At 44.7% G+C, this 15,677-nt stretch overlaps 1 protein-coding gene across 3 annotated transcripts in view; it reads left to right on the top strand.

Annotated features, from left to right (window-relative positions):
- LOC134355063 (guanine nucleotide-binding protein G(I)/G(S)/G(O) subunit gamma-5-like) overlaps nucleotides 1-15,677 on the top strand; it is a 65,379-nt gene that overhangs the window by 17,965 nt on the left and 31,737 nt on the right. The window contains exon 1 of one of the 3 annotated variants that reach the window (XM_063064782.1): nucleotides 14,986-15,194. The exons of the other annotated variants lie outside the window; for them this stretch is intronic. Coding sequence (XP_062920852.1) covers nucleotides 15,114-15,194 — 81 coding nt within the window. The 5' untranslated portion in view covers nucleotides 14,986-15,113. Of the gene's footprint in view, nucleotides 1-14,985; nucleotides 15,195-15,677 lie in introns of those variants that run through there. 3 annotated transcript variants of the gene reach the window in all.

The following is a 15,677-nucleotide window of genomic DNA, read 5'->3' as shown; positions in this document are numbered from 1 at the left end:
ACAGAATGGCCGCTCACTGGATGTGTTTTTGTTTTTTGCACCATTCTCTGTAAACTCTAGAGACTGTTATGCGTGAAAATCCCAGGAGATCAGCAGTCTCTGAGATACTCAAACCACCCCATCTGGTACCAACAATCATTTCATGGTCAAAGTCACTTAGATCACATTTCTGACGTTTAGTAGGAACAACAACTGAACCTCTTAACCATTTCTGCATGCTTTAACGCATTGAGTTGCTGCCACATGATTGGCTGATTAGAATTTTGCATTAACGAGCAGGTGTACTGGTGCTCCTAATAAAGTGGCCACTGCGTATATATTTCAACATATACTATCCTGAGACTCATTTGCTTGCAGACATTTCCTGTGGATGCCTGCATTTGGATCATTTCCCTCTCGATCTATCCATATACCTGTCCAGATGTATTTTGAACGTTGTAATTGCACCTCCCTCTACCACTTCCGCTGGGAGTTCATTCCATATACCCACCACCCTCCCTCTGGGGACAGTCCACAAGTGTCACCATACTTCTAGCTCCAACATAGCACATCCCCAAATAACTAAACCTAATGTATACAATACTGGGCAAAAGGCTGAGGCACATACTCTATGGCTAAGGTGCCCAAGACCTTTTGCACGGTACTGTAGTAATTTTATGTATTACACCGTACTGTTGCCACAAAAAAACAAACCAATTTCATGACATATGTGAGTGATGATAAACCTGATTCTGATCTGGGTCTCTGTTGTGGATTGAGAGTGAGAAGGGGGCAGGGAGAGGGGAATCGTGGTCGGGAAAGCAGCATCCATCATCTCGGACCACCACCATCCAGGCAATGCTCTGTTCCTGCTGCTGCCATCAGGGTGGAGGTACAGGAGCCTCAGGTTCCATGCCACCAGGTTAAGGAACAGTTATGACCCTTCCACCATCACACTCCTGGGAGTGGGAAGAAGTCAGGGAGAGGGGAATCATGGTTGGGAAAATGGGAAGGAAGAGGGTAGGGATCGGGAAGCACCAGACATTGTGTAATGGTCAATGAACCAATTTGAATCAAATAAATTTGCCTGGTGACTCAGGGCTGGATGTGTCTGCACCCATGCCTCCCCTGTCCCTGGCACTCCTTCTCTGCCACTTGTCCCATACCCCTCACACAGTGCTCAACCCTCGCCATTCCCAACATCCTTGGCTTCCCATTCCCCCCACCAACTAGTTAAACAAACTCACTCCCTGCTCCACGTTGACAAATACAGTAATGTGCACAAGTCTGAGGCACCCTCGCTATATATGTACCAAAGATTTTTGCTCAGTGCTTTATGTCTTTGGACTGTGGGAGGAAACTGGAGCACCCAGAGGAAACCCACACGGTCACGGGGAGAACGTACCAACTCCTTTGAGGAAGTGACAGGAATTGAACCCCAAATGCTGGCACCGTAAAGCGGTACGCGGACCGCTACACTACTGTTGCAGTTGTGCGAAACATTGGCTGGCCTGCACTTGAGAACATTGTGTACAGTTCTATCAGCCACGCTGCAGCAGGGTTGTGCAGCAATAGAGAAGGTGCAGATGAGACTCACCAGGGCGCTGTCTAGAATGGAGGGCTGTGCTTATAAGGAGAGACTGAAGACATTGGGATGGTTCTTATTGGGACCTAGGAGACTGGCAGGTGATCTGATAGGGGCATAGATCGGTTAGAGAGTCCTTACAGATGGTGGCAGAATTCAACACCATTCGCTGATCACTGGCATTGGAAAGCATAGTGCTAACCACAAATGGTGTATATCACTGTATGTTTTTATGTATGTATGGAAAACAAAGCTAATCTTATATCTTTAAATTCTTCTCGCTCTCACCAACATATCACCGGAACCAGCCTGCCCACCATCAAGGACATACAGTCCACACAGAAAGGTGCCAGAAAAAAGCCAGTAACATGAAGGATCCCACCCACCTGCTCATGGACTGTTTGTCCCACTCCCATCAGGGAGGGGGCTACGTAGCATCCACACCAGGACCATCAGACTCAAAAACAGTTACTTTGCCCAAGCAGTAAGGCTGATCAACACCCCCACCCACTAACCCACCCCTCCACACCCCTAACCACCACTACTTCTGTCAGAGTCACCAAATGTATAGACACTCCTGTGCCAGCATCATTTTATGGACACACAATTTATGGAGATAAGCTATCTTTTGTATTTATATTACTGTGTTCTTTTTTATTATTGTGTTCCTTATGTTGTTATGGTTTTTTTTTTGGGCTGCATCATATCTGGAGGAACAATTATTTTGTTCTCTTTTATACTTGTGTACTGGAAATGACATTAAAACTTCTTGGAAGCTTGAAATCTTGTTAAATTCTCTATTTTTAGATGACTAGACCATCGGGGGAAAAAATGACCTTCTCTCTGCCCCAACCCATGAGTCAAGTTATCAAGTTTAGGAACAGAGACATTATGTTGTAGTTATATACAGTATGTGGTTAGTGAGACTGCACTTGGGCTATTGTGTGTCTGATCTTGCTCACTCCGATACTGTCAAGTTGCAGAAGGTACAGAAGAGATTTACAAGGATGGATCCAGAACAAGAGGGAAACGAGGAAGATTTAAAAGGACTCAAATCCTGATTCAAGTTTAATTAGGAGAAAGAATACTGAGATTCGGAGCGGGAGTGTGGAGGAAGCCTTGTTTAAATTTTTCGTTTTTTTTCATCAGTGTCGAGAGAGGCAGGACGGTGCAGGCGTGTGACGTCGTGGAGGGAAATGAGGAAGATTTAAAAGGAACACAGCCTTATATAGCGGGCAGCGGAGTGAGCCGGGAGTAGAGTGAAGGCTTAAGGGCTTTGGCTAAATGGGCTTAGGTGGAAACGGGCGAGGCGAAGTGGGTTTGGTTATTCATTTTTTTTTCACTGTTATTTGAAGAGAGGGGGAAGTATGAGTGTGAGGGCAGCTTGTTGTTCTCAGTGCCGGATGTGGGAGGGAGTGGAGTCTCCAAGCCTCCCGGACATCCACACCTGCACCAGGTGCGTTGAGATGCAGTTCCTAAGAGACCGCGTTAGGGAACTGGAGATGCAGCTCGATGACCTTCATCTGATCAGGGAGAGTGAGGAGTTGATAGAGAGGAGTTACAGGCAAGTGGTCACACCGGGGCCACGGGAGGCAGACAAGTGGGTCACGGTTAGGAGGGGGAAGGGGAAGAGTCAGGTAATAGAGAGTACCCCGGTGGCTGTGCCCCTTGACAAAAAGTACTCCTGTTTGAGTACTGTTGGGGGGGGACAGCATACCTGGGGGAAGCAACAGTGGCCGTGCCTCTGGCACAGAGTCCGGCCCTGTAGCTCAGAAGGGTAGGGAAAGAAAGAGGAGGGCAGTAGTAATAGGGGACTCATTAGTTAGGGGGTCAGATAGGCGATTCTGTGAGACCAAGATGGTAGTTTGCCTCCCTGGTGCCAGGGTCCGAGATGTTTCTGATCGCGTCCAAGAGATCTTGAAGTGGGAGGAAGAGGAGCCAGAGGTCGTGGTACATATAGGTACCAATGACATAGGTAGGGAAAGGGGAGAGGTCCTGAAAGAAGAATATAGGGAGTTAGGAAGGGAGTTGAGAAAAAGGACGACAAAGGTAGTAATCTCGGGATTACTGTCTGTGCTACGTGACAGCGAGAGTAGGAATGCAATGAGATGTAGGATAAATGCGTGGCTGAGGGATTGGAGCAAGGGGCAGGGATTCAGGTTTTTGGATCATTGGGATCACTATTGGCGCAGGCGTGACCTGTACAAAGGGGAAGGATTGCACTTGGATCATAGGGGGACCAATATCCTGGCGGGGAGATTTGCGAGGGCTACTGAGGTGACTTTAAACTAGAATGGTTGTGGGGAGGGAATCAAATTAAGGAGACTAAGAGCAGGGAGACTGATGTAGGGGAATAAAGAAGAAGATAACGAAGTTGTTTGCTCAATTAAGGATAAACAGAGAGTGGGAGGTGGAGAGTTTCTTAAATGCATCTACTTTAATGCTAGGAGCATTGTAAGAAAGGTGGATGAGCTTAGAGCATGGATTGATACCTGGAAATATGATGTTGTAGCAATTAGTGAAATGTGGTTGCAGGAGGGGTGTGATTGGCAACTAAATATTCCAGGATTTTGTTGCTTCAGGTATGATAGAATAGGAGGGACAAGAGGGGGAGGTGTTGTATTGCTTGTCAGAGAAAATATAGCAGCGGTGCTGTGGCAGGATAGATTAGTGGACTCGTCTAGGGAGGCTATTTGGGTAGAATTGAGGAATAGGAGAGGTGTTGTGACGCTTATAGGGGTGTATTATAGACCGCCTAATGGGGACTGAGAACTGGAGGAGCAAATTTGTAAGGAGATAGCCGATATTTGTAGTAAGCACATGGTTGTGATTGTGGGAGATTTTAATTTTCCACACATAGACTGGGAAGCCCATACTGTAAAAGGGCTAGTTGGTTTGGAGTTCATAAAATGTGTGCTAGATAGTTTTTTGAAGCAATACACAGAGGTACCAACTAGAGAAGGGGCAGTGTTGGATCTCCTGTTAGGGAATGAGATGGGGCAGGTGGTGGAGGTATTTGTTGGGGAGCACTTCGGCTCCAGTGATCACAATACAATTAGTTTAGGTGTAATTATGGAGAAGGATAGGTCTGGAGCCAGGGTTGAGATTTTTGATTGGAGAAAGGCTAACTTTGAGGAGATGCGAAAGGATTTAGAAGGAGTGGATTGGGAAAATTTGTTTTATGGGAAGGATGTAACAGAGAAATGGAGGTCGTTTAAAGGTGAAATTTTGAGGGTTCAGAATCTTCATGTTCCTGTTAGGTTGAAAGGAAAGGTTAAAAGTTTGAGAGAGCCATGGTTTTCAAGAGATATTAGAAACTTGGTTCAGAAAAAGAGAGAGATCTTCAATAAATATAGGCAGCTTGGAGTTAATGAGGTACCCGAGGAATATAAAGAATGGTAAAAGAATCTTAAGAAAGAAATTAGAAAAGCTAAAAGAAGATATGAGGCTGCTTTGGCAAGTAAGGTGAAAATAAATCCAAAGGGTTTCTACAGTTATGTTAGTGGCAAAAGAATAGTGAGGGATAAAATTGGTCCCTTGGAGAATCAGAGTGGACGGCTATGTGCGGAGCCAAAAGAGATGGGGGAGATTTTGAACAATTTCTTTTCTTCGGTATTCACTAAGGAGAAGGATATTGAATTGTGTAAGGTAAAGGAAACAAGTAGGGAAGTTATGGAAAGTATGACGATTAAAGAGGAGGAAGTACTGGCATTTTTAAGGAATATAAAAGTGGATAAGTCTCTGGGTCCGGACAAGATATTCCCTAGGACTTTGAGGGAAGTTAGAAATAGCAGGGTCTCTGACAGAAATATTTCGAATGTCATTAGAAACGGGGATGGTGCCGGAGGATTGGTGTATTGCTCATGTGGTTCCATTGTTTAAAAAAGGTTCTAAGAGTGAACCTAGCGATTATCGGCCTGTGAGTTTGACGTCAGTGATGGGTAAATTGATAGTAAGTATTCTTAGAGATGGTGTATTTAATTTTCTGGATAGACAGGGTCTGATTAGGAAGAGTCAACATGGATTTGTGCGTGGAAGGTCATGTTTGACAAGTCTTATTGAATTTTTTGAAGAGGTTACTAGGAAAGTTGACGAGGGTAAAGCGGTGGATGTTGTCTATATGGACTTCAGTAAGGCCTTTGACAAGATTCCACACGGAAGGTTAGTTAGGAAGGTTCAATCATTAGGCATTAATATTGAAGTAGTAAAATGGATTCAACAGTGGCTGGATGGGAGACGCCAGAGAGTAGTGGTGGATAACTGTGTGTCAGATTGGAGGACGGTGTCTAGCGGTGTGCCTCAGGGATCTGTACTGGGTCCAATGTTGTTTGTAATATATATTAATGATCTGGATGATGGGGTGGTAAATTGGATTAGTAAGTATGCAGATGATACTAAGTAGGTGGTGTTGTGGATGATGAGGTAGGTTTTCGAAATTTGCAGAGAGATTTAGGCCAGTTAGAAGAATGGGCTGAAAGATGGCAGATGGAGTTTAATGCTGAAAAATGTGAGGCGCTGCATTTTGGTAGGACTAATCAAAATAGGACATACATGGTAAATGGTAGGGCATTAAAGAATGCTTTAGAACAGAGGGATCTAGGAATAATGGTGCACAGTTCCCTGAAGATGGAGTCTCATGTGGATAGGGTGGTGAAGAAAGCTTTTGGTTTGCTGGCCTTTATGAATCAGAGCATTAAGTATAGGAGTTGGGATGTAATGTTGAAATTGTATAAGGCATTGGTAAGACCAAATCTGGAGTATTGTGTACAGTTCTGGTCACCGAATTATAGGAAAGATATCAATAAAATTGTGCGAGTACAGAGGAGGTTTACCAAAATGTTGCTTGGATTTCATCTCCTAAGTCACAGAGAAAGGTTGAGCAAGTTGGGTCTTTATTCTTTGGAGCGTAGAAAGTTGAGGGGGGACTTGATAGAGGTATTTAAAATTATGAGGGGGATTGATAGAGTTGACGTGGACAGGCTTTTTCCATTGAGAGTGGGTGAGATTCAAACAAGAGGACATGAGTTGAGAATTAGAGGACAGAAGTTTCGGGGTAACATGAGGGGGAACTTCTTTACTCAGAGAGTGGTAGCTGTGTGGAACGAGCTTCCAGCGGAAGTGGTTGAGGCAGGTTCGATGTTGTCATTTAAAGTTAAATTGGATAGATATATGGACAGGAAAGGAATGGACGGTTATGGGCTGAGTGCAGGTCAGTGGGACTAGGATAGGGTAAGAGTTCGGCATGGACTAGAAGGGCCGAGATAGCTTGTTTCTGTGCTGTAATTGTTATAAGAGAGTCTCAGTGAAAGGGAGAGGCTGACCACACTGGTTCTTCATTCCCTGGAGCGCAGGAGATTGAGGGATGACCTTGTTGAAGTTTATAACATCATGCGGAGTGTGGATAAGGTGGACAGTCATAGTCTTTTCCACCTTCAACTCAATCCTGGGTTTCCTCACTTGCAGACCCCAGTCAGTCCAGGTTGGCAACAACATCTCCACAATTACCATCAGCACCAGAAGACTGCGTACTTACCCGTCTCACCACTCTGACTCTACTCGCTTTACACTTACGACTGTGAGGCTAAGTACAGCTCCAACACCATATTTAAATTTGCTGACAACACCGCTGTCATCGGCCAAATCAATGGTGGTGACTGTTAGGTAACCGGCAACAATGAATATCAATCGAGACAGATTATACAAAAACAACCAAACATTTATTAAACATGGATAAATAATAAAAAAAAACAAACAAAAACCTTAACTGGAAGTTAACCGCTATGCAGCCGTACAACAAATTGTCACTCGGCACTGGTTCTTAAAGAGTTAAATGCAAAAACAGTTCTTAAAGCGGTAAAGTCAGATACAGTTCTTAAAATGGTAAATTCGAAAGTCCAACAGATTTATACGTTCAATTGGGAGAGACTTCTCTGGAGAAGGATTTCTTCATAGACACGACTTTCCTGCTGGTCCTGTCCAAAGGATTCACGATGAAGGAAGTAAACGGCTTAAAACAACTGATCTTAATTTCTAGAGAGCAAACCTTGCGTGAACTTCCTTGCTCTTTTGGCAAGAGTTATCTTCGATGCAGGTCACTACTTCTTCAACGAAGACTCAATAAGGTTGATCCTTTATTAAACTGCGAATGATACCAACTTCTCTTAATCCTTCAGGTCCTGTACTCTCCCATACTACTGGAAAAAGGTACATCAACAAATCTAGCAAAAATTGCCAATCCAGCACTATTGTACCTTGCAACAGAACGTAACACTCCGTTTTGAAAATGAAACTGCGTCATAAAATAAATACGTAACAGAAACGGAGACACAGACACGTTCTAGCTGGAAAACTAAAAACTAAAAACTAACTGCGTCATCTGAGGTCTTCCCTTATATACCCGCGGTGCACAGGTCATCATGTGACCTCCAAAAGACCATTACATCATTCTCACAAGAAGAAAAAAAAATCACAAGATTTCCTTGAGGTATGTAACAGTGACGAATCAGCATGTGGGCGGGAGATTGAAAATCTGGCTGGGTGGAGACACAGCAACCTCTCACTCAACATCAGCAAAACCAAGGAGCTGATTATTGACAATAGGAGGAAGAGGCCCGATGTCCTTTAAATTCTTTGGTGTGTTCATATCAGAGGATCTATCCTGGATCGGCCGTAAGTACCACCACAAAGAAGACATGGCAAGGTCCCTAATTTCGTTGAAGTTTGTGTAGATATGGAACGTCACCAGAAACTTTGGCAGACTTCTGTAGATGCACAATGGGGTGCATGCTAACTGGCTGTATCACAGCCTGCTGTGGGAACACCAGTACCCAGGAATGGAAATGTCTACAGCCCAGTCCAACACAGACAAAGCTCTCCCCACCACTGAGCACATCTACTACCATCAGAAGGAAGGTACACAAGCTTTAGGTCCCACACCACCAGGTTCAGGAACAATTATTATACCTCAACCATCAGGCTCTTGAACCAGAGGGAATGACTTCACTCAACTTCACTCACCCCATCACTGAATTGTTCCCACACCCTATGGACACACTTTCAAGGACTCTTCATCTCATGTACTCAATATTTATTGCTTATTTTTCCCCTCTTTAGATTTGCATAGTTTGTTGACTTTTGCAAAAATGGTTGTCCACATAAGATTGGCGGCTTCAACCCCATGCCCTGTAGATCCAGTGCTGGATTTGCCACACAAACAATAACCTCTCACTCAATGCCAACAAAATCAAGGAGCTGATTATTGACTTCAAAAGGAGGAAATTAGAGGTCCATGAGCCAGTCCTCATCAGGGGATCAAAGGTGGAGAGGGTCACTAACTTTAAATTCCTCAGTGTTATCATTGCTAGGATGTAAGCGCCTTTTCAAACAAGGAGCGCTCTTGCACGAAGCAGCATCCATGATCAAAGACCCCCACCACCCAGGAAACACTCTGTTCTCGCTGTACCTTCTGGAAGGATGCATAGGAGCCTTAGGTTCCACACCACTAGGTTCAGAAATAGTTATTATCCCTCAACCATCAGACTCCTGAACCAGAGGGGTTAACGTTACTCATCCCCATTTTTCATCTTTTGCACATTGTTATTTCTCTGTCTTTGTTGGAATCGGTCTTTCAATGATTCTATTGCATTTCTTTGGACAGTGTGAATGCCCACAAGAAAATGCACCTCAGGGTTGGATATGGTGACTTATCCTTATGTACTTTAAGGATCCATTTTACTTTGATGGATCTTTGAACTTTGAGGGCTGGGGTGACCAAAACTAGAGGGCACAGTTACAGGATTAGTGGGAAGAAATTGAGGAGACCTGAGAGGTATCTTCTTTACCGAGAAAGTAGTGAGTACCCGGACTGGACTGTTAGAGGGTACAATTACAGTATTTAAGAGGAATTTGGATAGGTACATAGAGAGCCGGCTCTTGGAGGGCTATGGGCCAAATATGGGCAAATGGGACTAGCAGAGGGGATGCTGAGGTCAGTATGGACCTGTTCTGTGCTGTGTTACTCTTATTACATCTCCTCCTCGCTGACGATCGACACTGGCGCACCTCAAGGGTGTGTGCTTCGCCCGCTGCTCTTCTCTCGCTACATCCACGACTGTGCGGCTAGGCACAACTCTAATGCCATCTGTAAATTTGTCATCATCCAGGGCATGCCCTCTTCTCATTGCTACCATCAAGGAGGAGGTACAGGAGCCTGAAGGCACACGCCCAACACTTTGGGAACAGCTTCTTCCCCTCTCCCATCAGATTTCTGAATGGACATCGAACCATGAACACTACCTCAATATTTTCTGCACTACTTATTCCATTCTGAATATGTATTTTTATATACATATTTTATACATATTGTGTATACATGTATATAAAATTGTAATATTATTGAAATTCATAGCTTTTTTATTATGTATTGCGATGTACTGTTGCCACAAAAAACACCTTTCATGACATATGCCAGTGATATTAAACCTGATTTGATTCCATTGAGTCAGTAAGGTCACCCCTCAGTCTCCTACCCTGCAGCTAACAAAGGCCCTGCCTAGCAAGCCCTCCATTCCTGATAACACCCTCATCAATCTTTCTGCACTCATTCAAGTTAATGACATGCAGCCCATAACCGGGTGACCAGAACTGCACACAATACGCCTCATGTTGTCTCGCCAGCGTCTTGGACACATCCCAGATGCCCTGGCCCATGAAATCAAGCAGGCCAGATATCTTCTTTGCAATCTTTGTTATCTTTATTACTTATAGTAAACTCAAGAAATACTGCAGATGCTGGACATCTTGGCCAATGCACACACAATGCTAGAGAAATGCAGTAGGTCAGGCAGCATCTTTATGGACATACAATCAATCTATGTCTTGTGTATTTGTATTTATTGTGTTTTTTATTATTATGTTCTTTATCTTACTGTGTTTATTTTGTGCATCGGACCTGGAGTAACAATTGTTTCATTCTCCTTTACACTTGTGTACTGGAAATGACATTAAACAATCTTGAACAGAGTCATAGGAACAACCCCCTCAGCCCATCTGTTCTGTGCTGACCCGCATCTGGACCATGGCTCTCTATACCCATAAAGTCCTAGAACACTACTGCATAGAAACAGGCCGTTCAGCCCATCTAGTCCAACCTTGTATATTGAATCTTGAGTCTATGCAGGGGAGTAAACAGTCGACATTTTGCACGGAGATAATTTATAGCGGAGGTTTTTGTAATTTATAGTAATCATAATTCTGTAATTTATAGTAATTATTATTTTGCATGATAATTTACAATGAAAGTTTTTGTAATTTATAGTAATTATTATGTCTTTGAACTGTACTGCAACAAAATTCACATCAATGGTAATAATATGGATCTGATTCTGATAAATAAGATTGTAACTCTAATTCTGATTTATCACCACACTGAGTAGCTGTGTTGTCACTTTTTGAGAACTATATAGCTGTACCCCTAGGTGTCTCTGTTCTACATTTCTACATTCAGAAGGAAGCACTGTCAACCCAAAGTATCGAAGTTAACAATGTCATTATTACTATAGGAATTGTATCACTATTGTACCATTGATCTTAAGGGCATAAAAATGTCATGTAGTTTTGGGTTTGTGGGTCTCTACCAAGAGAGTCTGCAGAAGAAAGCCTGCTTGTTGTGATGAATTGTTGTCGTTCCTGTCCATGTGTTCTGGCTTATTGAGCAGCAACCTTATTGTTTCTTTATCACATTTGTCTGTTTTGTCAGTTGTGTGCGGCACGACTGGCGTGTGTGTTTGCAGTCATCTTTAATATTTCCCTCTCCCAGTGTAGAGTGCCCTCATACTTCAAAGCATCCACCATTGTCCCTGTACACAAAAAGACCAAGGTAACGTGTCTGAATGACTGGTGCCCTGTCACTCACCTCAACAATAAGCAAATGCTTTGAGAGGCTGGTCAAGGATTCCACCTGCAGCTTGCCAACACACAAACTGGACCCCCTACAATTCACCTACCGACACAACCGATCGACAGATGACACAATAGCCACTGTTCTACATACCGTCCTTACACGTCTGGAGAAGAGGATGCTTATGTGAGAATGTTGTTCTTGGATTACAGTTCAGCATTCAATTCCCTCCAGGCTCGACAAGAAGTTCAGAGACCTTAGCCTTCACCCTGCCTTGTGCAGCTGGATCCTGGACTTCCTGTCAGATCGCCGGCAGGTGGTAAGAGTGGGCTCCTTCACCTCCAACCCTCTGACCCTCAACACATGAGCCCCTCAGGGCTGTGTCCTAAGCCCCCTCCTTTACTCTCTGTATACCCAAGACTGTGTCGCCGTCTACAGCTCCAATCTGCTAATTAAATTTGCTGATGATACTACATTGATTGGCCTTATCTCAAATAATAATGAGGCAGCCTACAGAGAGGAAGTCATCACCCTGACACAGTGGTGTTAAGAAGACAACCTCTCCCTCAATGTCGTAAAAACAAAGGAGCTGGTTGTGGACTACAGGAAGAACAGAGACAGGTTTGCCTGTTGATGCAGGACAATTAACACAACCTCATTGTCTTAGTGTTTGGCTGATGCATATAAGACCATAAGAACTAGGAGCAATGTTAGGTCATTCAGCCCATTGAGTTTGCTCTACTGTTCCATCAGGGCTGATTTATTATTCCTTTCAACCCCATTCTTCTGCCTTCTCCCTGTAACTTTTCACATCCTGATTAATCAAGAACCTAAACACGAGGAATTCTGCAGATGCTGGAAATTCAAGCAACACACATCAAAGTTGCTGGTGAATGCAGCAGGCCAGGCAGCATCTCTAGGAAGAGGTACAGTAGACGTTTCAGGCTGAGACCCTTCGTCAAGAACCTATCAACCTCTGCCTTGAATGTACCCAATGATTTGGCCTCCACAGCCATTTGTGGCAAAGAATTCCACAGATTCCTCACCCTCTGGATAAATAAGTTCCTCCTCATCTCTGTTCTAAAGGAACATCCCTCTATTCTGAGGCCATACCCTCTGGTCCTAGACTCCTCCACAGTAGAAAACATCCTCTTCACATCCACCCTGTCCAGTCCTTTCAATATTTGAAAGGTTTCAATGAGATCCCTCCTCATTCTTTAAATGCCAGTAAGTACAGGTCCAGAGCCATCAGAAACTCCTCAAATGTGAATTGAATTGCCTTTATTACTTACATCCTTCATATACATGAGGATTACGTTATGTTTCTGTCTACATGTGCAACTTATAGTCATTTATAATAAATTCTATGTACAACAGGATAGTCAATATAACATAGAAATACAATCGTGTCAGCGTGAATTAATCAGTCTGATGGCCTGGTGGAAGAAGCTATCCCGGAGCCTGTTGGTCCTGGCTTTTATGCTGCTGTACCGTTTCCCGGATGGTAGCAGCTGGAATAAATTTTGGTTGGGGTGACTCGGGTCTTCAGTGATCCTTCTGGCCTTTTTAACACACCTGTCTTTTTAAATGTCCTGAAAAGTGGGAAGTTCACAACTACAGATGCACTGGGCTGTCCACACCACTCTCTGCAGAGTCCTGCGATTGAGGGAAGTACAGTTCCCATACCAGGCAGTGATGCAGCCAGTCAGGATGCTCTCAATTGTGCATCTGTAGAAAGTTCTTAGAATTTGGGGGCCCATACCAAACTTCCTCAACCGTCTGAGGTGAAAGAGGTGCTGTTGTGCTTTTTTTCACCACACAGCTGGTGTGTACGACCACGTGAGGTCCTCAGTGATGTTTACACTGAGGAACTTAAAGCTGTTCACCCTCTCAACCCCGCATGTATGTATGTGTGTGTGTGAGCATATGAGTGTATGCATGTGTGTGTATGTGTAGAAGAGTGAGTGTGTGCATGCGCATGTGTGCTTGTATTCCGTGTGTCTGTGCATGTATATGTGAGAGTGATGTGTGCATGTGAATGTGAGTGTGTGTGCCTGCAAGTGTGTGTATGTATGTATGTGTGCTTGGATGTGTATGTGATCCCAGCGAGTGTGTGTAGGTGTGTATGCGAGAGTGATATGTGTGCATATACATGTGTGTGTGAGGGAGAGAGTGTGTGTGCGCGCGCGTGTAAGTATGTTAGTGTGTGTGTTTGTGTGTGCATGAGTGTGTTTCTGAGTGGGTTAGTGTGAGAGAGTGCGTGTGTGTGAATTTGTGTGTGTATGTGACAATGTGTGTGTGTGTATATGTGAGAATGTGTGTGCGTGTGTGAGTATGTTTGTGTGCATGTGAGTGTGTGTGTGTATATATGTGACAATGTGTATCTGTATATGTGAGAGTGTGTGTGTGTATATGTGACTGTGTGTGTGTGTATGTGAGTGTGTGTGTGTATATATGTGACAATGTGTATCTGTATATGTGAGAGTGTGTGTGTGTGTTGAGTGAGTGTGTGTGTGTATGTGACTGTGTGTGTGTATATGTGAGAGTGTGTGTGTGTGTTGAGTGAGTGTGTGTGTATGTGCACATGATACAGGAGCAGGTGGGGTGGTTACAGAGATATGTTTAGTGGAACAGACTCAATAGGCTGAATGGTCTAATTCTGTCCCATGTAAAATGGTCCTATAATATCCTATGTGGGGACAGTGTTCCCTCTCTGTGTCCTGTGTTTTGAACTGTGTTCCCTCTCTCAGAGTCTGTCTTTTGGACTGTGTTCCCTCACTCTGTCCTGTGTTTTGGACTGTGTTCCCTTTCTCTGTTCTGTGTTTTGGACTGTGTTCCCTTTCTCTGTTCTGTGTTTTGGACTGTGTTCTGTCTCTCTGCCCTGTGTTTTGGACTCTGTTCCCTTTCTCAGTCCTGTGTTTTGGACTGTGTTCCGTCTCTCTGTCCTGTGTTTTGGACTGTGTTCCCTTTCTCTGTTCTGTGTTTTGGACTGTGTTCCGTCTCTCTGCCCTGTGTTTTGGACTCTGTTCCCTTTCTCAGTCCTGTGTTTTGGACTGTGTTCCGTCTCTCTGTCCTGTGTTTTGGACTGTGTTCCCTTTCTCTGTTCTGTGTTTTGGACTGTGTTCCGTCTCTCTGCCCTGTGTTTTGGACTCTGTTCCCTTTCTCAGTCCTGTGTTTTGGACTCTGTTCTGTCTCTCAGTCCTGTGTTTTGGAGTGTGTTCCATCTCTCAGTCCTGTGTTTTGGACTCTGTGCCATCTCTCAGTCCTGTGTTTTGGACTGTGTTCCCTTTCTCTGTTCTGTGTTTTGGACTGTGTTCCGTCTCTCTGCCCTGTGTTTTGGACTCTGTTCCCTTTCTCAGTCCTGTGTTTTGGACTCTGTTCCCTTTCTCAGTCCTGTGTTTTGGACTGTGTTCCGTCTCTCTGTCCTGTGTTTTTGGACTGTGTTCCGTCTCTCAGTCCTGTGTTTTGGACTGTGTTCCCTCGCTGCTGCTCCGCTTCTGAACATTACGGGGCGCCCCACTAGCGTTCTGAAGGGAAACCGGAAAAAGCGCTGGTGAGAGCCGAGGAGGGAGCTCAGAGAGACGGACCCTCGCTCAGCACCCGACCGGAGAGGACAGAGAGAGGGGAAAGAAGAGCCCGCCGCCTCCGACAATGTCCGGCACCGGCAACCTGGTCGCTACCAGGAAGCTAGTGGAACAGCTCCGCTTTGAGGTCGGCATCAAGCGGCTTAAGGTGAGCCGGTTACCCGGGGACGGAGCCCGCAGCAGGGCGGAGCCGCCGCTACTCAGCGCCATTCCTCCCACTGCGCGCATTCGGCCCACGCTGCCCGTGATAGCCCCTTCCCCGTGATGGGTGGGGGCTGTCCACACATCTGATAGGACGTGCTGATTTTACAACAATTTACAGTCAACGCGACAGGTTACAACTGTGCAGTCAGTGACTGCAGGGCCGATCCTTCCGGGTGCGGGGGCCCCCACTCGGTCACTGTAATGCGAATGTGACCACTTCAACCAATTATTATAGTACTGTTCGAGGCATTAATAATGCTGTTTAGACAGAGTTGGTGTGGGAGCCCAGTTTCACTTCCATCTAAACTCCAGGGTTGTTAACCTTTCTTTGAACTATCAGGTCTCACACTTAACTTTCATCCTTCCCCATCGCCGAAGTAAACCTCTCTCTCTCCCCCCCCCCCCCACACACACACACACACAAAAC

This window comes from Mobula hypostoma, chromosome 12 (genome assembly GCF_963921235.1).
Source record: "Mobula hypostoma chromosome 12, sMobHyp1.1, whole genome shotgun sequence".
In the NCBI taxonomy this organism is placed as follows: domain Eukaryota; kingdom Metazoa; phylum Chordata; class Chondrichthyes; order Myliobatiformes; family Myliobatidae; genus Mobula; species Mobula hypostoma.
This window is presented reverse-complemented; position numbering and strand designations above follow the sequence as displayed.